The sequence below is a fragment of the Lissotriton helveticus genome, chromosome 5_1 (assembly GCF_964261635.1).
Source record: "Lissotriton helveticus chromosome 5_1, aLisHel1.1, whole genome shotgun sequence".
In the NCBI taxonomy this organism is placed as follows: Eukaryota; Metazoa; Chordata; class Amphibia; order Caudata; family Salamandridae; genus Lissotriton; species Lissotriton helveticus.
In genome coordinates this window covers 501,247,388-501,271,567 of record NC_136065.1, presented here as the reverse complement: position 1 = coordinate 501,271,567, position 24,180 = coordinate 501,247,388, and the positions used below count along the sequence as shown (strand labels likewise).

The window sequence follows — 24,180 nt, the reverse complement described above, 5'->3', positions numbered from 1 at the left end:
TAATCCTGATGTTGTAATATGCAGTTCGTTATGCAACAATCAGGTACTTCACAACATAAGAATATGGCAGATTGTAATACGGCTATCTGGCGATTTGTACTGTTACTGTAATGCAGTGCGTAATGCAACAACGTTGTAAACTGTTATGCCCCCGTAATGCAATGCGTACGGTCCCCTTCAGATACTCTGTTAGGAAAAAGCAATGCAAAGTGTAATACAGTTATCAGGCAGTTCGTTATGCGAAACTAATGCAAAGCGGAACACATGTATCAGGCAATTCAGTATGCAACACTAATGCAATGTGTAATACGACAATCTGGCAGTTCGTGATACAGGACTAAGACAAGGCGTAACACATCTATCAGGCAGTTCGCTATGCAAACCTGGTGCAATTCGTAACACACCTATCAGGCAGTTCGTTATGCAAAGCGAATGCAATGGCCAATACGACAAACAGGCAGTTTGTTGTGCAGAAATAAGGCAATGCGTCACACAATCATCAGATACTCCGTTATGCAGGAATAATGCAATACGTCATTTACTCCAGCACCATTCACGGTGCCTCTGGCGGTCTCTCCGCCACTCGTGGTGGCTTGCTGTTAGTCTCCAGCCACAGTTGCCTCCCAGACGGGTAAGATATAAAACAGTGAATGCAGCTTCGCACTCCAGCCCCCAGTCCTACCACTCCCTTGGCATACGGGCCACGATCCGAGCCGAAGCAGAGGCTCGCACTGCAGAACAGAGAAAGAGGCCGAGAGCGTCTCCCTCCGTGCCCCGCACCAGGAGTCAACACACGTTACCTGGGGGGGCGCGAACCCACTCTCATCTCCTCGTCCAGCGACTTGGACCTCTGATGCAATTTCTCTGAATTTCCGGGCAATGGGAAGATCCCAGGCTGCACACTACACCCGACTCACTGGACTTCGGGTGTACGATAACCAGACAACTCCTCAAGAGAATCTCAGGCTGCACACGACACACGCATGCAGTGTTGCTGGGACACACCTGATCTTCTGGTGCCCACGATCTCAGGACACAATTTGCACAGGTTTCCTGCAGTAGAAAGCACACGCACTCCACGTCGCGAAGACACACTTTATGTTCTGGCGCCGCCGATCACAGGGCACAACTTGCGCAGGTCTCAGGCTGTAGACCCGCTTGATCTTCGGGTGCCCCGATCACAGGCATCTCTGGCCAGGGTCTCAGGCTGCAGACAGCACACTCCACAGCGTTGCTGAGACACACGTGCCCTTCTCGTGTGCACGATCACGGGCCAATCCACTCGAAAGTCTCAGGCTGCACCAAGTACACACACACTGCGTCGCTGAGTCTCGTTTGGAACTCAACATGCCCAAGATCACAGGGCACAACTTACGAAGGTCTCAGGCTAGACAGAGCACACACACACAGCGTCTCTGAGAGTCTTCTCTGGAAACTTTTGTGTTCCTATGTTTCCAAACAAGGAGCCAGCTCACCTCAGGTCCTTGGGGACAGTTACTTCAGGACACAGCAGACCGCAAAGTCCTCCACGCAAGGGGACACAGCACACAGCAAAATCCCTTTCGCCTTTCCTTGGTTGAAACAGCAAACTTCAGGCCAGCCGCAGATCACACAGCAAGAGCAGTCCTATCCATCAGTCTCTTCAGTTGTTTCTTCCTTGGCAAAGGTCCTCCTGACTACAAGTAGCTCCACACTTGTTCACAGTTGATGAAGCCATTCTCTAAAGTTCAGGGGCTACAGATCGCATAGTTATACCCTTCAATGGCTTTGAAGTCTTTGTGTTGCAGGGCGCACTGACCCCTGCTCAAACCAGTTCTGGGTGCCTCCCTACCAGTGACACCTTCTTCCTTTGATTAGTGGGGGTCTGGATTCTCAATCACTCAGCAGGAGATGGGACAATTGTTTTATAGCCCCAGCCCAGGCCTCTTCACCTCTAGGGGCTTCTCCTCCCCCTACACTCCAGATGCAGGTCAGCCTGTGCTGTCTCACCTCCTTCCCTGGGTCAGACATTCCCCAGATCTTATCGCTTTCAAATCCAGCCAGTCAATCCACAACCAGGCAGAGACACACAGAAATGTTTAAGGCACAAAAACCCAGCCACTTCTGAAAGAGTGGCTTTCAAACACATAATGCAAAAACCATCTTCATAAAAAGATGTGTTATTGCAGGGTGAATTCCGGCATACTAAACTTCACCTTTCCATCTTAAGCCTTTGGGAAGATAGGCTGGAAAACATATTACACAGCCTTCCAATTCTATTCCAATGGGCAAGATGGCCTTTCAACCGTGAAAAACGAAATGGTGAATATTTCACTGTCAGGACATGGCACACACCTTAATATATGTCCTACCTTTCACATGCACTACACCCTGTCCAGGGGGGACCCTAGACCTACCATAGGGGTGTCTTAGGTGCACAGAAAGGGAAGGGTAAGGTCTGGCAAGAGTGGGGACTGACAGAACAACATGGCAGTTTCACAAACTGCACACAGGACCTGCAATGGCAGGCCTGGGTTCCATTGTTAAGGCTACTTGAGTGGGTGGCACAAATAGTAGTAGTATTTGCATTACCAGCCCTGGCACACATAGTGCACTTTACAAGGGACTTTACTAGTAATACAACATACCAGTTATGGACAATCAATTACCATTACACTGTACACAGGGAGCACTTGCACTTTGACACTATTTAGCAGTGGCAAAGTGTCCAAAACATCTAAGTTGGCAACACTTGTCAGAAAAAAAGGTCTAGGGGAAAAGCAAAAAGTTTATGGAACTTTATCCAAAAAGGGCCGAGTCCCACGCAAGGGTTGGGACTCCCGAGATACCTTGCTGAGGCCATTGAGAGACCTAGACATCCTTCCAGTCTCAAGACCTGTTCCCGACATTGTAACATTTCCAGAATTGGTTTTCTTCTAAGTCCTTTTCTCATGTGCAGTGTGATTTGTCTTTGGCCTTCAGTTTCCGATGTGGGCCTTTCAGGAGAACTTGGGAAAGATGAGATTCTTGCCTCTGCACTGTTGAGGGGGGTTCTCTTGATCTAGACCTGTAGTTCGGCCCTTTTTTTTGTTCTTGCCTCCTTCAGATTTACCTGTTTTCTTTACATTTCTTCAGGGTTTTGCTTTTGAGCCCCTGGATACCGTGAACTTGAAAACTTTGACCATGAAAGTCTTTTTTTGGTGGTCATAACTCATTCACAAACAATTGATGAACTTGGGGAACTTTCTGTAGACCTCCCTTTCTCAGAATTCTAGATAATGGGGTTATTTGTAAAACAGATCCTGACTTTCTCTCGGAAGTTACATATATTGCTATTAAACATCAGGAGATTTTTTTCCATGTTTTCCGTCTCTTTCTTTACAGAAAGAGACACTGTTCAACTCTTTAGATGTTAAGAAGGTGACTTTGATCCATATGGATAGACCAAGACCTTTTCATAAATCAGTCTGCCTTTTTGCACCTACAGTATACCGGACCAGAGTTGTAAAGCTTCTTCAGTCTCCATTAGTAGATGAAATCGGTCTACAATCTCCCATTATCTCAAACTCGTTTATCTGACGTTATTCAAGGTAGTTCAACAACAGGTATGACAGCCTGCTAGGCTGATATTCAGAGGGTGCCTTTATCTGAGCTTTATAGGGCAGTCACTTGGGCATATCTCAGTACTTTTGTAACTCATTATCAACTTCCGAATTTAGAGTTGGAAGGTTACTCTTTTGAACAAGTGTTTCTTAGTTCTATCCTGTCTTAATATGTGTATTGTATTTTTTGCTTTGTTTGGTCGTCATTTGATTTTGACCGCACCAAACTAGCTATTTATAGGGCGCACCAGGATCGGCTGGGCTTACTATCTTCTCTTTTTTAGGTCGAGCCTAGCGCAGTGCGCTGCTCTAGAAATAGACCTCTTGGAATCACTTCAGCTTTTCCGCAAACTCGGGCGTGTGGCAAAGTAAAAGCCACACGCACGAGTTTGCTGAAAGGCTGAAGTGATTGTCCATTGCGTGTGACTTTCAAAAATTGAAAGTCTGCAATTGGCCAAAGGCGGGTGCCTGTTCCTCCTTCTCCCTAAACGTTAACTCCCCTGTCCTAGAGAGCTCGGGAGCGAGCAGCAGCGTGGCCGGATGCCAGCTGCATTCCTGGCATTCCTTGTTTTCATTGGTGCTCCGACCCTTCTCTGCTCTGTAGGGCTCTCTGAGTGAGGCTATCGCCTTTCCAGGGCTTCCAGTCCTTTTATCACATTTCTGCACTACCGTCGAGTGATTTTGGACACTAACTTAAAACCTATACAGACAATCTTTTTTTTCCTTTTGGAACATTTGTCACATTTTGCTTTTTATTGGTCATAGAATGCGGGGGTAGCGGACGCATGGGGAAGAGTATCAATTATTCCTGTGCGAACACGGACATCATGGACGCTGGTGACTGGACAATGACTATGGACTGACTGGTCGTCATACGTATAAATAATAACCCCCACTGTCCACAAAATGCTTGTGGTACTTACTATTCCTACGTTTAGACTGGTCGATCCCTTCTCAGTTCAGACTTTGTGGTATGGAGACTTTTGGGTTTTGAGATCCTCTACGAAGAACTCGGGACACACTACTAGAGGATTTCCCTCCCATTTGGCAGAAGCAAATGAATTCTTATTGACCTCTTCCTGTTCCTGGCTTTACCCACCCCTTGCTCTCATCAGGAAGTTTGACTTCCTCTAGCTCCTTCTCTGTAGTGCTTTGGTTGAGTTTCCATGGCTTCTACCTGCTGCGAGGCTGTCAGTTATCTGCTAAGAAATGTCTTTTCTCCAGAGCTCACAGGTACTTAGATGCTTTCCACCAATACTTCCTTCTTGTTTCTATAACCTTCATCATTCCGATGCTTTTGTAAGTGTTCCCACCGCCCCTACTCCCAGTACCACCGGGCTGGAAAATAGTCCATCATGCATTCAAATAGTGGCCGAAGCTGTATTTTTCTCTTACTAGCCTATTTGTTGTGGATGTTAACACCACCAAAATGTTTATCCCTAAAAGAAAACGTTGCAACTTTACAGACTTGTAGAATTTTAGATTTGTATTCAATGAGAATTCTTCGGTGGTAAATTCAGATTATAAAGACTCATGGAGGTCTGTTTATTAATCTATCAGCGTCATAAAATGCATAACTTTCTTTTGTATTGACACCTTTTAGCAGCAGTTTTACCGTTGCTCTGTGCTGTATCCAATTTAACAGTATTCAGTTTACCCATTTCAGAAAGAGGAAATGTTGCCCTGTCTTGGTGGGTTGGGAAATGTATTTTTAAGTTGAACATACCTGCCACTACGCTGTATTATTAGCTTGGTAAACTATGTCTGCTGGGATAGTGTTTCTCAGGTCTTGTACCTGCTTCTCTGTTTCTTTGGAACATCTACACATCACTGGCTGAACCGGTCTTTTTTAAAGTACTTCCTCATACCCTAACCCTGTGTCCAATTCTTGGTGTCTCGTTGCTTAGAGCCAGAGACCTAGTGAGGGCATCACAATGTAATTGTTCGTTTTTAATAAACCATGTAAATATATGTAAGTTAATAGATGATTATACCAACACAATCAACATTACAGATCAGTGCAGATAACAATATGCTAAAAATAGTTTTCCAGAAATGGCACACTAATTTATTTTTTGGCAGTTGCAGAGTTTTTGGTCGACCTTAATGGATTGTCCACAATGTCTTCAATATCCAAAGATCACAGGTCAATTCAGCACATGATTCAAAACAGCAGCTGGGTTTCAGCATTAGGAGTGCCACAAAATCTGCAGACTCATCCACAGCGTGCAACATTAGACCTGGAGCTAGTGCAAATACAACAACAAGCATTGGCCAATTCAGTAGCCATGTGTGAGCTATCGGCGTTGCCAATGCCTTTTAGCAATGTTGTACAGCAGTGTTACATGATCAGCTCAAAAGAAGTGAAGCTCCAAAAGTGGATGTTATGAGTTCTGTTCAATTTTTTTTATTAAATGTACTTTTATCATACAATAAACACATTACAAAACAAGCATTTGCAATGCAATCGGTCTCGCCTTTGGGACCGTATATTGTTTTTAGCTATGCAGCACATTAGCCTGGATGCTGAAACATCTACTGTTCTTAATAATGGAGGGAAAGTAAGCACCAAACTGCGTTACACTAGGCACTTTGGAATTATGTTTCTAACAATTCACTAGACTTTGTAGTCAATTTTGCAACTTTAAGTATTTATTGTAAGTGAAACTGGCTGTGATTCCATTAAATCACCAGATTTTTGCCTTCTCCCCGAACATGTACCTAAGACTGTGCATTACTTATCGCTTCTGACACAGACATTCCTCTTGTAATGTCAGGCCACTTATACGGTCCAAATCACAAACTTAATAGCCACATATTAGTTGTCATTAACACCCAAGTAAATACTAGTTATGCTATGAAGATGACAGTGATGAACGGCTGAATTGACTCTTCTGAGGTTGAACCTGTGGCCTTTAGGATACACACAAATTCATCGATGAGAGTGCAGCCCTCTGAGGTTTCATACCGACTATTTTTTTCATAAACATTGATTGGGCCCCCATAAACACCTTTGCCCAGGTCTCCAATACGTATCTTTATGATTAAGGCCACGAAACCACTTGCAACCCTCCGTCTGGTAATTTAAACAAATTAGGTCAGGTTTGAGAATGTGGCTCTGTATGGCAGGTGTAAAATAGAGAGCAGGAAATGAAGTATGGAGTATTTATTTTTAGTTGCTCTTTAATAAACATTTTTAAAAATAAAGTTCCATAGTTAGTGCTTTTATATTGAAGTGAACGAGAAACACACTTCGAAGCAGTTATTCATAAATAATCCGGGACCCATATGCGACCATGCCCTAAAGCTTTCAACTTGTTCTTTATTCGTAAAACTTAATTTTGCAATGTAATAGTAGATTGGCTGTTTATGCCTTATGTTTTTAAAGTACAATTTTTTTTTAATAGGGCAGAGGAATTAAAATCCTTAGCTCACATGACTTTGTTAGAAATAACTGGTGTGCTTGAGAAATTTTTAAAGAAGTGGATTTTTCTAAGACTTTTTCTTCGACCTTTTGCCACCTACAGGTTTTCACCTTTAACTTACAATGTCCTCTTTTATATCAGGATTTCAAGTTTTACCTTTACCTTGTCCCTTTGATCAATTATCACTTTTCTCTGTGATTCAGTTCTTTACTCACTTTTCCCATTTGTCTTTGGGCAGTTCAAGTTCTCTTGACTACTGTTTACTTCTTCAATCGGAGGTAACACTATATATGTCCATTCAGGTGATTTGTACTTCTGATTTGGTCTTCTCACTCTATTCTTTTTCCCAACGATTCCTTTTGACTAGTTATTTCATTTACTTGGTCTTCTGGCTTTCTTTCTTTGTTAACCAGTTTAAATCTCAGTCCATCATTTCCTTTAGGCCAATTATCTCCTTTACAAACTCTTTTTGTCTTAGGCTCAGTGGTGTTATGTTCGACTCTCCAAGCCCTTTTTCTTGAACTCTTTCTCAATGGAGTTTCATCTGCACTGTCGTCAGTTTCACTTTCAGTCTCTTCAATTTATGACACACTTTATAGTGTCTTTTTCTTTCTCAAGATCAGTTTTCTCTCTTGACAGTTCTTTCACTCTGTTAGGAACATCTCCATAGCTGGTACTTGGAATCTCATCCTTATCGTGAGTTATTTCCTCTTTTCCAGTGTCAGGATTTTCGTTCCTGCTTTCAGAGCTTTCAGACTGTTTTTCAGTATTTTCTTGATCACCAGTTTTATCTCCACATTGTTCAGTGTCCTTACTGGTGTCAGTCTCTACCAATTCTTGATCTTCAGATTGATCTTCAGAATTCGGTATTTCGACAGTTTCTCCTTCTCCTTCAGACGCAGAGCTAGCATCTGATACTTCCAGATGTCGACGTTCTTGTCGAGCTTCAGTATCTGGACTTCTCTCTGGTTCACCTTCAGAGTCAGAATCAGTTGTGCTTCCACCTTCCTCGTTTGGATTCTCAGGTTCAGGCACACGGATAGTGTGGCTTGCGTGCACCCATCTCTTCACTCCGGCACATTTAACTGCAGTGGTGCTGACCAATATGACTTGTCTTGGTCTCTGCCAACGAGGCACCAAACAATTTTTTCTGCGGTGTACCTTTATACGAACCCAGTCTCCAGGAACTAGATCATGAGCTGGATTTTTGCCTTTCCTGTTCGATTCTGTTCCCACCTGATGGAACACAGAAGTCACCTCGTCAGACCGGTTTTTGCAGTAATCCAGTATGATGTCATCATTAATAGTTAACAGTTTATCAACTGGTACAAATGCTTGTCTCATCACCCTGCCCATTAAAATCTCATGTGGACTCAATCCAGGTTTTCTGTCAGGTATGCTCCTTAAGGTCATCAAAACAAGTGGTAAGGCGTCTGGCCACTTTAGTCCTGTTGCCAAACACATTTTTGCAATTCTGTTTTTTCTGGTTCCATTTACTTGTTTAACCACTCCTGAAGCCTCAGGTCTGTAAGCACAATGCAGTTTCTGACGAATGTCCAGTGCTTCACAGATCATTTGCATAAGTTCATTCTGGAAGTGGATCCACGATCAGTTTCGATAGTCACTGGAAATCCGAACCTTGGGATTATTTCACGTATAAGCAACTTTGCAACAGTTAGCCCATCATTTCTCCTCGTGGGGAAGGCCTCTACCCATTGAGAGAACAAACAGATGATCACTAAAACATATCTGAGTCGGTTACAAGGTGGATGGTCTATAAAATCCAACTGCATTTTTGTGAATGGACCTCCCTCCCGTCCTATGGTTCCCAGACTCACAATTGCTGACATACCAGACATCTTTGGCACAAGCTTTCAGCAATCATCCTGAATTTTGGATTGTACCACGTCTGTCTAAATAGACGAAGCATGACATCTCTTCCAACATGAGCTTGACCATGATACATTTGGGCCATGTTTGAAATCATGCTATCGGGCATTACTGGTCTTTCATCCTTGTAAACCCAGATTTCATCTTCCTCTCTTTGTCTACATCCTGCTTTTAACCAGACATTTTTCTCTTCCTCATCAGCTTCTTCCTGCATTTGCCTAACTTCCTGCCAAGTCTCAACTACTGTTGTTAGCATTAAAGAACTTGAAACATGCTCCTTTTCCCTGTCCCGATTGATGGATGCAAGATTTTTAACACAGTATTTTGCAATTGAGTCTACATACCTGTTACCTCGGGTGATATAATCATCCCCCCTCATGTGTGCTGCATCCTTCACCACAGCAATCTTGCCAGGCAATTGAATTGCATCTATCAACATTCTCAAAAATGCGGCATTACGTATGGGGGATTCTGCAGAAGTTAAATAACCTCTTTGGGACCACAGCTGTCCGTAATCATGGAAAACTCCAAATCCATATTGACTGTCGGTCACTATGGTAACCTTAATTTCCTTTCCCAGTTCACATGCTCGAATCAAAGCAATCAATTGTGCTATCTGAGCAGAACGAATTCCTTTCAGACAAGATGCTTCCAATACATCTGCCACTGTGCAAACTGCATATGCTGCACTCAGAACACCTTCATTTGTTCTCAGACACAAACCATCAACAAACATCACGTAATCTGATTCAGGCAATGGCTCATCTCTCATGTCTGGTCTTGGTTTGGTACAGTATTCGTGAGACGTCGGAAGTGCCGGAGGGACTCGGCAGCGGTGACTCACGTCCCCAAGACGGATTCGTGATCTTTTGACACGCCGTCCTTCTGATGCTCGACGGTATATCCAGTATTTGCGAGCATAAGGTTCCCATATGAAAAATGGAGGATTAAGAATAGAGACCCAACCATTTGCCCTGACGAAATTGCCAATGACAAGGCAATGAAACATGTCGGTCCAGTCATAACAATGAATGGTATCAATTTAACCATTTTTTAGAAGGTGAAGCTTGGCAGCACCAGAATAAAATTGATTCAGCCAGCCAAACCTCACCATTTTATATTTTATGTTTGTCGGTGTTGGGTGTAGGTACTTGTTAACCTTTTCTTGAACACTTTTCTCTGTCCTATCAGGTAGTGTATTTGTACGGGAAACTACCTTTACAACGCAACTTTTACAACGAACTACCATTACAACGAAATTTTTACAACGCAAAAACCATTACAACGCATGTATTTACAACGCATTTTTTTACAACGCAGGTACCTTTACAACGCATACCATTACAACGAAGGTATTGGTAAGTATAGAATTATATTTTAAAATTTATATGTTTGAGTTTTTTTAAGGGGTATTTTTAGGGTTCAGGGTCAGTTTTCAGTTTTTGGGTAAAGGGGTATTTTTAGGGTTCAGGGTCAGTTTTCAGTTTTTGAGAAAAGGGGTATTTTTAGGGTTCAGGGTCAGTTTTTAGTTTTTGGGTAAAGGGGTATTTTTAGGGTTCAGGGTCAGTTTTCAGTTTTTGGGTAAAGGGGTATTTTTAGGGTTCAGGGTCAGTTTTTAGTTTTTGGGTAAAAGGGTATTTTTAGGGTTCAGGGTCAGTTTTGGGTTTTTGGGTAAAGGGATATTTTTAGGGTTCAGGGTCAGTTTTGGGTTTTGGGGTAAATGGGTATTTTTTTTAATTATTACATTATTTATTTATTATTATTATTATTATTTATTATTAAATATAATATATTATTTATATACAGGGTAAACATTAAATACAATTAAATTTAAATTAAATTAAATTAAATTGATTAAATTAAATAAAATTAATTAAATTAATTAATATTAATTAAATTAAATTAAATTAAAATATATTAATTTTAATTAAATTACATTAAAAAAATATTAAATTAAATTAAATTATATTAATTTTAATTAATTTACATTTAAAAAAATATTATACAATTACCAATATTTACGTTGTAATGGTATGCGTTGTAAAGGTATTTTCGTTGTAAATACATGCGTTGTAATAGTACTTCGTTGTAATGGATCCTGCGTTGTAAAAACTGCGTTGTAATGGTAGGCGTTGTAAAAGTATGCGTTTTAACGTCATACATCCATTTGTACACTCCCTCTCTGTCTCTCTATTCTGTTTTGTGCACATTCTTCTTGCACTTTTTTCATCCTCCCAGCAAGGAAAGTAACCGATGATGAGAAGTGGGTAGACCGGTCATTTGTAGACCGGGAACCCCCTCGGGTGTCACGTCCGTGAGGTACTTTCCTTGCTCTCACACATATTTTCTTTATGTGCTGTATCCTGTACACAATTCTTTTTGTATATCTTAATGTCCGGACCTGTAACACAGCACTGGCTTAATCTAGCCGCTTGGTGAGCCAATATGAGGTATGGCCCCGTGAGTTACGTAGTCTGAGATTTATAGCATGCAGGCTGAATAGGGCTTTTTGTTTCAGACAGTATTCAAGAACATCTAGGTATTTGTGATCAACCTCATTTCTTACTTCTGTTTCCATGGTATCAGGCACTAACGTAGAAGGATTGACATTTACACATCTGGAGATTGTCACATTATCTGCTCCCAGAATTACCTTTACGTACTTTGTCAAATACTGTGTTTTTGTCCTAGTGAGGAGAATCTCCACAGAATGAGGTACATACACCCTCACATGAAATCCTATCACTATTCCTTCACTTTGTTCTAGACTTACGCTTGTAGCTGCTACTGCTTTCAGACAACCTAGCAATGCTTTTGCAACTGGGTCTAAAACAGCTGAGAAATATGCAATTGGCCTTCTCAGTTTTCCATGTTTTTGAATTAGTACTGACAATGCACATCCTTCTCGTTCACTGCAGTACAGTTCGAACTCGTTTTCATAGTCAGGCATTCCTGAAGCTGGAGCTTCACATAAGCTCGTTTTCAGCTGTTCAAATGCTTCCATCTCAGTTTTGGTCAGTATTATAGGATCTCTGATATCTGCTCTAGTTAATCTCTGTAAAGGCTTTTTTATCAGTGAAAATCCGCTAATCCACTGTCTACAGTAACCTACCATTCCTAGGAACATTCTTACTTGTCTTGCGGTCTTTGGTGGCTGCATTCCTTGTATCATTTTGATTCTTTCTGCAGTGACTTGTCTGATACCTTTGGCAATCTTATGACCTAAGTATTGCACTTCTTTCTGACAAAATTGTAATTTAGATGGAGACACTTTATGTCCCTCTTCTGCCAAATGATTCAGCAATGCAATGGTATCTGTTACACATGCATCTTTTGTCTTTGATGCCACTAGGAGATCATCAATGTACTGAACCAATACAGACTCTCCAGGCATGTTCAAGCTTTCTAGTGATTTCTTTAGCAACTGATTAAAGATAGATGGACTTTCAGTATACCCTTGAGGAATTCGGCACCATGCCAGAATACGATCTCCGAACCGGAACGCAAAAATTGGCTGGCTTTCTGGTTGCAATGTAACTGTAAAGAATGCATTACACAGATCGATCACAATGTACCATTCTGCATCATGGGGAATTTGATATAAAATCACTGCTGGATTTGGTACAATTGGACAGCATGGGGCAACTATTTCATTAACCATTCTAAGGTCCTGTACAATCCTAAATTTTCCATTTGGCTTTTTCAATCCCATTATCGGTGATTTACAAGGACTACTTTCTATCTCTCTCAGTATGCCTTGCTCAATCATTTTATTTATCACAGGACTTATTCCTTCAATTATTTCTGCTGTCATTTTGTATTGGGGAATGTTCGGATAACTCAAGCCTACTTTCTATCTCTCTCAGTATGCCTTGCTCAATCATTTTATTTATCACAGGACTTATTCCTTCAATTATTTCTGCTGTCATTTTGTATTGGGGAATGTTCGGATAACTCAAGCCTTCTTTTATAAAGACTTTTACAGGGTCTACAACTTTCATTAATCCAATATCTTCTCCTGTGAAATCCCACACTTTTTCTTTCACTACCCTTTTCAATTCATCAGGTATCTTTTCTCGATCAAACACAGGAAATAATTGATTTTGTTCTGCCTTAATCATAAGCATGGTCATTTTATACAGGCTATCCTCATCTGGAGTTTGCAGTTCTATGCCATCTGGTGAACAGTATATGGCACAGTTCATTTTACACAAGATATCTCATCCTAACAGATTTACAGGACTACTATTACACACCACAAATCGATGCATGGCTTTGAAATTTCCAATTTCTACCTCAACTGGTTTGGTCAAGGAGGTTTTAATCTGTCTATTAGCTACGCCTACAACTTGGATGTGGTCTCCCGAGAGAGGAAGATTTTGGGCTTCCACTGATCTAACAGTAGAATGGGTAGCACCAGTGTCCACTAGGAAAGTTATTTCTACATCATTCACTTTTCCGTTCACAAAGGGACCAGACTGATCTACCTCAAGAGTAGCTCCAAGCACACACTCTTCTCCCTCTCTCAGGTACCGTCAGAAACTTTCATCCGACTCACTCCCACCTTCCTCTTGTAACCAATACTGGGGACTCACATTCACTCTAGGCGATCTGTTTACCTGTTCGCCTCCGCTGAATCCTGTCTCTGCACTGTATCTCTGTTGATATACACTGTGTGGATGTGGCGGTTGTGGCACCTGACTTTGCTGAGTAACTATCTGCTGCTGTTGCGGTGGCTGTTGAATTACCGCATACTCCACCTGTGGATTCAACAATGTATTTTCGGGATTAACTCTTGGTGGATACTTACACTCTTTTCTCCAATGCCCTATTCTGCGGCAATTATGACAAGGATACTTTTTCTTGAGCTCTTCTATATTCCCTACCAATTTTGTTTTGATAAAATTTCCTTTCAATTTTCCCTGACTTGCATCAGTGTTTTTATTTTCCAATTGTGCCACTTGGTGTTCTGCTACCTTCACTTGTGCCCACATAGCCTTTTCTTTTAACTTCTTTTGTTTGGCAGCAATTTCTTCACTACAATATTTGGCTTTTCTTAAAACATCATCTACAGTGCTTGACTGCCATCCTATCGTACTATGCCTAATCATGTCTCCAATTTCTGGCCTTAATCCATACACGAATCGATATATAAAATGACTCATGTCCTTTTTGCTCAACTCTTCATATCCGCTGTATTGTTTAAATACCAACAACAATCTTTCATAGAATAAATGTACAGGTTCTTTCGGTTCCTGTGTCGTTCTGTCTATTTTGACCCAATCTGTCTCTTTTGGTGGAATTTTATTCTTCAAAAATACTATCACTTGTTCATATTTTCTCATTACTTCAGGTGACGGAGCACCTGTTACTTTATCTTCCCTCGGCCAATTTACAGATATTTTACACTCAGTCCACAAATCTGCTGGCACAACTATGTCAAATAATCCATCCCGATCAACCCATAGTACTTTTGAAACTTTCACAAATCTATCTACCTGTCGATACCATTTTACTGGTTTCTCTCTCAATCTGGGGAAATCATTCGTAAATGATAATATATCCTGTCTACTCCAAGGAACATGTACATATCCTCCTCCTGGTATTTCTCTCATAGGAAATTCATTTACTGCTGCTTCTTTTTCTCTGACTGGGAACGCTAATGTAGATTTATCACTAGACTCTTCTTTCTTCTTTGCCCATTTCACTCTCCACTTATTCACATCCCCCATCTCTGTAACAGCACAATCAATTCTTTTATTTGGGTTAACCTTCGGGCAGTATTCATATTTTCAATGTCTTTTTCTGAAAAGTCTACTCTGTAGGATTTCTGCAATGTTTTATTCTTTGTGAATTCTACTTCAAATTCATTTGCTAGTCCTTCTAATTGATCATGTACAGATTTCGCCTTCCATGTTATACTTTTCCACATGAACATAAGTTCATCATCTTGGTATGTTTTTAATCTATCTGTTCCAATTGTTCCAATAATTAATTCTTCCATATCAATTTTCAATCTTGCTACATCTAATACTTTAGGTTCATGTTCTTTTAATTTCAAAGTTTTAGGCCAATCACTTAATTCTTGTTCCGATGGTCCTATAGGAGTCTGTGTTAAGTCTATTTTCTCTATGCTCTTTTCAGGTGTAGCAGAGTCAGATTCTGCTCCAGTTGCATATTTATAGGGTAAACTCTGATTGAAAGTTAAGTCAGGCGGTTTTACATTACTTGCTCGTTTGATTTCTGACAAATCTCGATAAATATTTTCTTTTACCTTTTGCAAACTTTGCTGTAAAGGGATTGTTAAACTTGGCTCTTTTATTCTTTGGTTTTCAAACACTGGGATTACAGGCCCTATTGTTACTGGGACTGTTACTGCTTCTATATTTTTCGTAAGCTCTTGTATCTTTTCTGTCAATTCATTTGTCGATCGTATATATTCGGCAGTACTTGTTTGTTCCTCAACTCGTTTTTCTACCCTATTTACACTTCCTCGTTCGTTATTTTGCTTGGGAGTATCAGTAAATCTTGTTTCTGTCATTGAGGTTATTGAGGTATTTGGATTATATCTCACTTCTACTCTTTCTGGTACATCTCTAAAATTTGAAAATTGCCTTGGGGTTTCATTAATTCTATCTTCTACTGGCGGAGCATTAGGTGTAGTCCATAAAGAACCTGGTTGATATGGTGGCGGTCTCCTATTTAATATTTCTTCCAGTACAGCATCCTCTGATTCACTATAAACATAACCTTTCCCTCTTTCCACATTTTTCCTCTTTTATGTACATTTCCGCCCTTCATATTCATCCACTAATCTGACTGGATACATTCCATCACACGTCAGCATTTCTCCATCTGCGCCTTCTACTCTCATGTGTTTCTCCCCATAAACTACGCTATCTACCTCTTGGTCTGATATGTCTTCCCGACCTTTCTCGTTCCATTTCGTGCATCTCATCTTCCCATTCCACTAAAGCTTCAAACTGAGTTGGTGTGGGTCTTGGCTCAAGCTTCATCATCCTTTCTCTCAAATTTCGCAAAACTGCCAGATTAAAATATCCAACGTCTGGGAAAGCTAACGGACCATAATTTCTGTTATACCTTGCCCAATTCTCCAACCAAACACATGTATGGTAACCATATTTTGACAACATATAGGAAGCAGGCGTTTTCGGTGTAGGAAGTAATTTTCGCTCTCTTTTACTATTGCCTTATCCATTACAAACACATTTTTCAATTTCATAAACCATGAAGGTTCTTCTTTTCCTCTTCGTAGTAGTAATCCATTTTTCTGTAAGTTTGCTGTCTTTCAAAAGATCACGTACTTTTCTGTTGCTGTTCCGTAACACCGACCTATCACAGCGCGGTTTACACTAGCGTACTAATTAGAACAAGATACTTCTCCTTAGTGCTTAACCAATAGTTTTGCTGCTTTTCGTGATGCACCAATCAGCCCTTACTCTGTCTCGGTCATGAGAACCAATCCCTGCTCGACACTTTTGATGTCACCAACGCTCCGGCTTCTGCAGCGCCGACTGACCCCTCCTTTACAGGATTTATCAAAAAGCTGTATTTACAAAATAAACAACTAAATTCGGTTAGTAACTCACACAAAACAACTCCATTCGTCTGTTTCGCTAAACAAAAGTGATCGTTTTCTCAATCACACAAGTATTCTGTATTTCCAGTAGACAGCGCTTACCTCTTTTCTACCACAGAATTTTACACCTGCAGATAAAGTAGCACCACTTCCTCTACCTTACCCTTCTCTCAAGCTCAGGTTAAGCGCTATTACTCTCCCAGCAGTAAGTTTTAAATCAAGATACGCAAAGATCCCTGTACTTGAAGGCTTAGATTTTATAGACTGTCCTCGCTATGCATTTATCCTTTTACACGTAGGTTCCCTATACTTGTGATGTGCGACGACACCACTTGTAATATACGACGATACCACCGTAGTATCTGACAATACTACTTTTTGAAACAGACTATGCGATGTGCGACTTCTCTTGCCACACTTCCTTTGCCTGCAGACAGAGTGACCAGCTTCACGCAATACTCGGAAGCCTTTTCAGGACTACATATAACATAATACGAATTCAACAGATGTTAGTCATAATTCTGTACATTAAAACCTTTATATAACGCTTTATACATAATCCTAGCTAATTCTATAGCAACCAATGCTCTGCTACCAAGCTAATTACTGATGCAGCGCTACTCCGGAAATAATTTCTAGAACCATGTCACCTTTCCCTGAAGTACAAAATCATACATCTGCTCGTCAGTGGGGTCCATAACACTGCGAGTTACTCACAAAACAACTTTCATCCTACTTCATGGATCAGTGAAATTCAAAGGAGAGCTGCTGTATCATAGCGGAGTGTCTAAACTATAACTGGATATTTATACTATTTACACCTGCAGTTTAAATGAGTTTTCCATGGTTTTATTAACAAAACATTTATTTAGACACACCACCATTATGGTCGACGAATCTGCTAGTAAAATATCAGGCGTAGGAAAATACAAGTCCAGCTTAATTCTCCATTTATCTAATTTTTATTAAAAGCAAATCTTAGCATGTCTAACAGTTTATTCGTTTTATTTATTTCTTTATTCAAAAAGTAACTTTAAAGGAGTAAAGTTTTATTTTAAACAGTTATATTCATTTATTTCAGAGATTCATAAATAGACATTATTATTTAGATTCAGAACACAAGTATTAGCAAAAGACAGATAGTTCCCAAAATTCATTTTCTCCTAACTTCCCTAACTAATAACCTCATCTAAAGCTCAGTACTCGTTCAAAGAAAATAGAAAATGATTCAAAGTCTTACATCTCAGGGAAAATCAGCATTCTGACAGCATTTCAGGAGGAAATTGAAGAGGAGTTTTTTCTTAAGTGAAATCAGCACTTTTTATACCTTTTTCACTAACTTTATCTATCTACAAAAGTAACTATCAGCATAAACTCGAGTTCTGATTGGACAGTTTGGGGGTGGATGAGCATCACCTCATCATTCTAACATTCGCTTTCCGTTGTGTCAGCTAAATTTTAAAGGGTCCTTTGTTTAAGAAAGTCTTTGGCCTAGTCACTTCCTCAACTAGCAACTCCATGAACTTTTCCCACGTTCAGTAATTCAAACGTCCATTCTTTTTGGCAGTCATCAGGACTTCCAGGGCATGTTGGCCTTGAACTGCTTTCGTTCAGGCACAGGCAGCTCGCATTCATTCTCGTCTTTTAGCCGCGCATGCGTATTATCTCTCGCTGTCACAGTAATCGAGAGACTCCAAGTTTTGGTAGGCCTCACAAGCCAGAATGGGAACTATCATAGAAACAAACACAAATAAATGTTAAATATGGTACTATAGCCCTTTTGTTTACCTCCCCCATACTAAGGTTTCCCTGTTAGTTATTACCTAGCAAATAAGCGACATTAACGCAATTTATACTCACTTATCCTTCGGTTTCTGCCACAAATACATGTACTAAAAGCACATCTATGCTGCTTTTACTAATTTTGAAGCTTTTGCATTATGCACATCACGACAACAACTTTAATTAGGTAGTTATATTTTTGCCATACAAGCAGATTAGTATTCCCACGTATATTTATGTGTGCATTCTATACGATGTTGATTAATGTTTTCCACACCATGCAATTAATAAAAGTTACAGTTATGAGGAAATGAATTCACGAGGGGTATACAAAATTGTGTTTTTCCACCTCTCTCCATCACTGCCCACAAGTGCCATTTTTTACGCTGCCCACAAGAGGTAGCTTTTTAGCTCTCGTGCCTAGCGTTGCAGCGCGCAGCACTGCTCTTGCAGCGAGACTTCATGTAGGGGTTTCAAGGGGCTTCAGAAAGCTGATGTGCTTTTGTTATTGTTGCAGGCTAATGTCTTTTGCTTGTGTTTTTTTTACCAAAGACAGCACGCAATTGGCCAAAGGCAGACGCATTGCTCCTCCCATGGCCTATTGGTGTCGGTTACCCGCAGGCCCGACATCTGTTTTCAATTATCGTGCACAGAGGCGTGCGCGATAATCAGAAACAGATGTCTTGCTGTGGAGCGTGCGCACACCACTCGCGGGCTTGTTCATTTTTGGATCCATTTCACAGGGAAGCAACTAAAAGAAAGAAGGAAAGAGAAGTTGTGAACCTTTTCTTCAAGTCTGCTTGTGTTTGGTTTGATTCTAGTCTGGGATGTCGGAGCTGCTAATGTGAACTTGCCTATTGCCAGCTGTATGGCCTATCTGTGCTGTTCCGGATGTACGCACGGTGTTGTGTGTACGTGTTAGGGTTTTTTTATGTGTTTAAACTCATAGGAAGTTATTATTAGCATAAAAACAGACAAGTAGATACCCTTACAGCACGGTGCCACAACACAACTGTTAACAATATTTTATATTTCTCTTTGTAAAAGCCAGGTAAAATAACTGCAGAGCGGTTGTTAACCGCAAAGGGATTTATTTTCGTGTTCGCCCAAGAGCAAATATTTTATGTGCATTTCAGTGAGAGGCTCAACAATGTGTTTTCATCGCTTCCCATATATCCCTGCACACAGAAAAACATTTGTAAGTGCTTGACAAAGGGGGCATAATAATAATAATACGGCATTTTGTAAAGCGCGAACAGCTACCTCACTAGGAGGTGTCCCGGCGCTAGGTAGAACACAATTAACCCAGAAGACAGAAAAAAAAGGGAGAGCTTAGCGTGGTTGGGTAAAGAGCCAAGTCTTTAGCAACCGCTTGAAGCAATATTCAGAGGGGGCTTGCTGAATTGCTCGGGGCAGAGTGTTCCACAGTGTCGCAACATTTGCCGAAAAAGTTCGACCCCCCAGCCGAGCCCTTTTTGCTCGTGGGACGGCAAGTCGAACGTGGCAATTGGAGCGAAGCGCACGGGCCTGGGAGTATCTCGGGAGCTGGGTTTTCAGATACTTAGGGCAGGTGCCAAACAGAGATCTAAAGGCCAATGTGAGTGCCTTGAATTTGATTCTGCTGGCAACTGGTAACCAGTGCAGTGAGCGAAGATACGGAGAGACTGAGTGCTTAAAAGGAATCCGCATTAACAGTCTTGCAGCCGCATTTTGGACCAGCTGAAGTTTTTGGATAAGGTATTTAGGTAAGCCCAAATAGAGGCCGTTGGCGTAATCCAGTCTAGATGTCACTGTGGCATGGATTACTGTTTTCCGACAGCTCTCAGGGAGAAGTCTCAGAATCTTGCGGAGATTCCTCAGCTTACTCAAGCAGCAGCCAACTACTTGTTGGATATGCGAGGTAAAGGACAAACTGTCATCTCACCGCACTCCCAGATTTTTTGCCATTATGCTGGGTGAGGGGGCTTGTCCCATCTCCGCTGGCCACCATAGCTCTGAGGGTGGAGGGGGGTTTTTACCGAAAAAGATCACTTCCGTTTTATTAGCATTCAGCTTTAATTTATTCGTATTCATCCAACAGGCCACATCTTGGAGACAGCCCTTGAAGCTCGAGAAGGCCTCCTATGACACCACTGAATACGGAAATACCAATTGGGTGTCATCGGCGTAAGAAATTGCCTTGACACCCCAATTGGCAATCAGCGTAAAGAGGGGGGCTAGGTAGATGTTGAACAAGAGGGGGCTAAGTGCCAACCCTTGCGGGACGCCACAGCTGAGGACTTTGGGTGTTGAAGATACAGTCCCTAGTGACACCTTCTGTGTTCTCTGGGACAGGTATGAATGTATCCACCCCAGAGCGTGGTTGCAGATGCCTATCTCAGCCAGTCGCATCAGGAGTCTAGCATGATCAACCGTGTCGAAGGCAGCCGACAGATCCAGGAGTACCAGCATCGCTGAGCTTCCCGAATCCATCGACCACCTTACTGACTCTGCCACCTCAATCAGTGCTGTCTCCGTGCTAAAGCAAACAAAAGCTGTAGTTAGATTCAGAACTAGCACAATCACTCACAGCAGTGGGTGCACACACAAACATACCTAATAGGATGTTTCCGCTGACAGGGTGCAAGGGGCAGCGCATTTGTGGGTGTAGGCTGTGCTATCATTCTTCCTGGCACAGTGGGCTTCTGCCAGGATGTTGTTTGGCAGGGCTGGCCTTGCAGCGTCTGCCTGTGTGGGAGTGGCAGGCATTACTAGGCCTCCACCCCTGGCTCGCTGAAGCCACGGCTGCAAAGTGTTTGTTTACCTTCTCCCCTTCTTGAGTCCAGATGTGCCAACATTCGAACCAGCACGAGGCATCAGAGAGGCGGGTCGGCGGTCGAGAGCGAGGATGTTTTCTATCAATCCGGAATGCCTTTCTACATGGGCGCGGCCATGGGCTCACTCAATGAACTCTGCTTGTCCGTCTTTATACCATAATGACTGAGTACCTCTGTGCTGTGGCCCACGCTTGCTGCGTCCCGTCCCTGGAAAAACAACTGTTCACGGATCTTGCCTGCTCCAGAGGCAGTTAATTTAGGGGGTCTGCAGGGGTCCACTCGTATTGTGATCATTTTTATTGATATATATATTGGAGTTTTATATCGCGCGAACACGACCCAAAGGTATCAGCGAGCTTTACATGAGCACCCGTTACATTCCAGACGGACACATTCATTTTTAGGCACGGGGAGAGTACGTGATTTTCCGAGAATCACAGGATATTCGAGCCTCTGGTCAGACTCGAACCTGGTTGCCAAGCTTCAAGGTCGGCCAAGCTCGCCATTTGGCAACATCCTTAATCGCTGGACGTTTGTGCCTGTTGTCAGTTACAGTTTATGAACTCTTGCAGTCTCTTATTTAATTACAATAGCTACGTGGACGGTAAGTCCCTTCCTTGGACGCCATTAGTCAGAGGCAGTGGGGTAATCCGAAATGATTCCCCCCCAGGAAGAACGTGTTGAGGGATCTCAGCGTCTCACAGATATTCACATGAATGATTGATTGGGCCTCGCCCCTCCCCCCTCAAAGATGGCAAGGCCTTCTGCTACAGAGGCCTCGGACACACTCCTGGTCAGAGGGTGTGTGATGTAATGTAAGCTACCCTATAATTTTGATGAATTAATGACTTTCTGCAAAACTTACAAGGAATATGTTATAGTGACCAGCGTTGGATGACACTAACCAGATGCCTAAAGGATGTAAATTAGTTTCCTTGTTTATTTTTAGAGTATTACAAATTTTAGAGTTTGCAAAAAACTCACTAGCTTAGGCAGTTATCCTATGGGAGTTGTTATTAATTATAGCAGGGGGCCTGGTCCAATATTCTTCAGTCACTTCCCACTCTGTGGGGTGTTCAGGTAAAAGGGGGTTGGAACAGATGATTGTTCAGGCCTTTTCTGAACCACATGTAGGTTGCCCTTAAGTTTGCATTCGATGTGTTACTTACTTTGGGACCCTGACATACAGCCTCCGACTTTCATCCTTCGTCGGGTGATGAGATTTGCTGTTGATAAATCAAGTTTCTATTAGGGGTTTACTGTGGTCCAAGTTTTTGAAGCCACCCTGCTCTTTTACCCCAACAAGACCAAAGAGATGAGAAGTGGTATGTAATCAAGGTTAGGCTTTACCTATTGCTGGAGTAAACAGCCCAGCCCGGCCAAACCTTCCTCCTCACTGAATGCCGCCCAATTGCAGCCCTGCAATTTCCCAGCATTTGCGCATACCTGACCTGCATTGACAACGCCCACCCACCCTACACACTTTGAGGTCACCCGATAGCGCCTACCCTGGGCAATCCCCCCATCCCCTCGCACGCTGTTCCGCGCCTGCCGCCCAAAGAATCTAGGGGGTGTTGGGGGGAAGAGGGTGGGGCGAGGGAGGGCTCTTTTGTTGTGTTAGCGGCTTCCAGCTGCTATATGGCCTAGACTCTGCCCCTGTGCAGGGGCTGCTGCTTGGGAGAGTGAAAGTACATCAGCTTGTGCAGTCCAGGCGCGTGGCAGGTACACAATACGGGGCATGTGAGTTCATACTCGCCGGTTACTGCTTGGAACAGAGACCATGGGAGCGGCGATCGCAGCCCCTTCTCCACAGGGCAGTGGCAGGAAGGTGCTCACCCCACCAGTGGCGCAGATCAATATGAAGTTTGTTACCCAGGTACACGCTTCTTCTCCAGATCACTTTTAAAAGAGTGCTTATGTTACCCAAAGGTGAGACCTATTGGCTATGCCAATGCTTGTTCCTTCTTGGTGTGGGAACACATGTGAAAAATAATGACCATGAGAACAACGAATAGGATTAAGGGTAGTGAACATTACAAGTTATTTTTAATGCAAAATGAGAGTGATCAAAATGAATTAAAATGTTTTCTAGAACTGATTAAAATGAAAGTAAATATTTAATACATATTAATGTTTAATGTTTATTTAAGGGGAATTTTGGCTGGCCCACCTCCGTTGTTTGCAGTAAAGGTGTTTATGATATAGAAGCATTAACAGAGGAATTGAGAACTGGGCCATACGGAAGATGCATTTACGACTGTGATAATGATGTGTGCACAAACCAGGTAGGATACCTTTTCAATTTCTTCAAAGATCTTTCTGCAACAGTTGTCTTATGTGAACTATTAGAGATGAGATATGGCAGTGCATTCTTTCCTGATTTGATATGCAGACCAGTGCAACTGAAGCATAGCTGTGTATTTTATATAGTTGAATCACCTATATACAACTTGTAGTTTGGAACTATGTTTTTTTCCTTAAAGCTCAATTTGTAAATGTAGTGAAATGGTCAAACCAATATGCCCCCCCTTTTAAGTCTCAGTGATGTCTTTCTAAACTCCAATTAACCCATAGCATATGCATCACTGGAAAAGACCCACTCTCCTTTCACAGGCTCTGCAGCACATGTCTGAATGGTTTGACCAATGTAGTTCAATGGGAGACGGCTGGAGGATCCTGGAGAGAAGGCTTATTTGAACAGAGTGATGGAGTGTTTAGAATTCCTGGTAGTGCATTGCCTGTTGGGGGGTTCTGGGAGTTCTGCTGTAGGATGGTTCTGTCTGTAGGTGCTGCAGTGGACTGGGAAATAGGGGGCTTGGTGTGCTTGTTTGCTTTATTAAGTTCACTTTGGCAAAGGGTGCAGATAGTGCAATGCAGCACCACAGCTAACAACTTTGTAAAACTTAATCTCTCCTCTGGTGCTCTAATACAGTTCCATCATCCTGCTTAGCAACCTCATCTACTACCTGGAGTTCCTGAACGACCCTAACACCAACAACCTCCTGGAGAACCTGAGCACACTCTCACTTACCCAATGAGTAAACGACCCCACCCATGCTGCCAGACATCTCCTTCATCCCTTCTTC

The 24,180-nt window shown here is 42.0% G+C and overlaps 1 protein-coding gene across 7 annotated transcripts in view; it reads left to right on the top strand.

Moving 5' to 3' along the window:
* Positions 1-24,180, top strand: part of LOC144754696 (putative oxidoreductase YteT) — a 1,220,731-nt gene that overhangs the window by 765,906 nt on the left and 430,645 nt on the right. For all 7 annotated transcript variants that reach the window (XM_078642823.1, XM_078642828.1, XM_078642827.1 and 4 more), the window contains one exon: positions 23,245-23,379. In XM_078642823.1, coding sequence (XP_078498949.1) covers positions 23,245-23,379 — 135 coding nt within the window. The remainder of the gene's footprint in view (positions 1-23,244; positions 23,380-24,180) is intronic.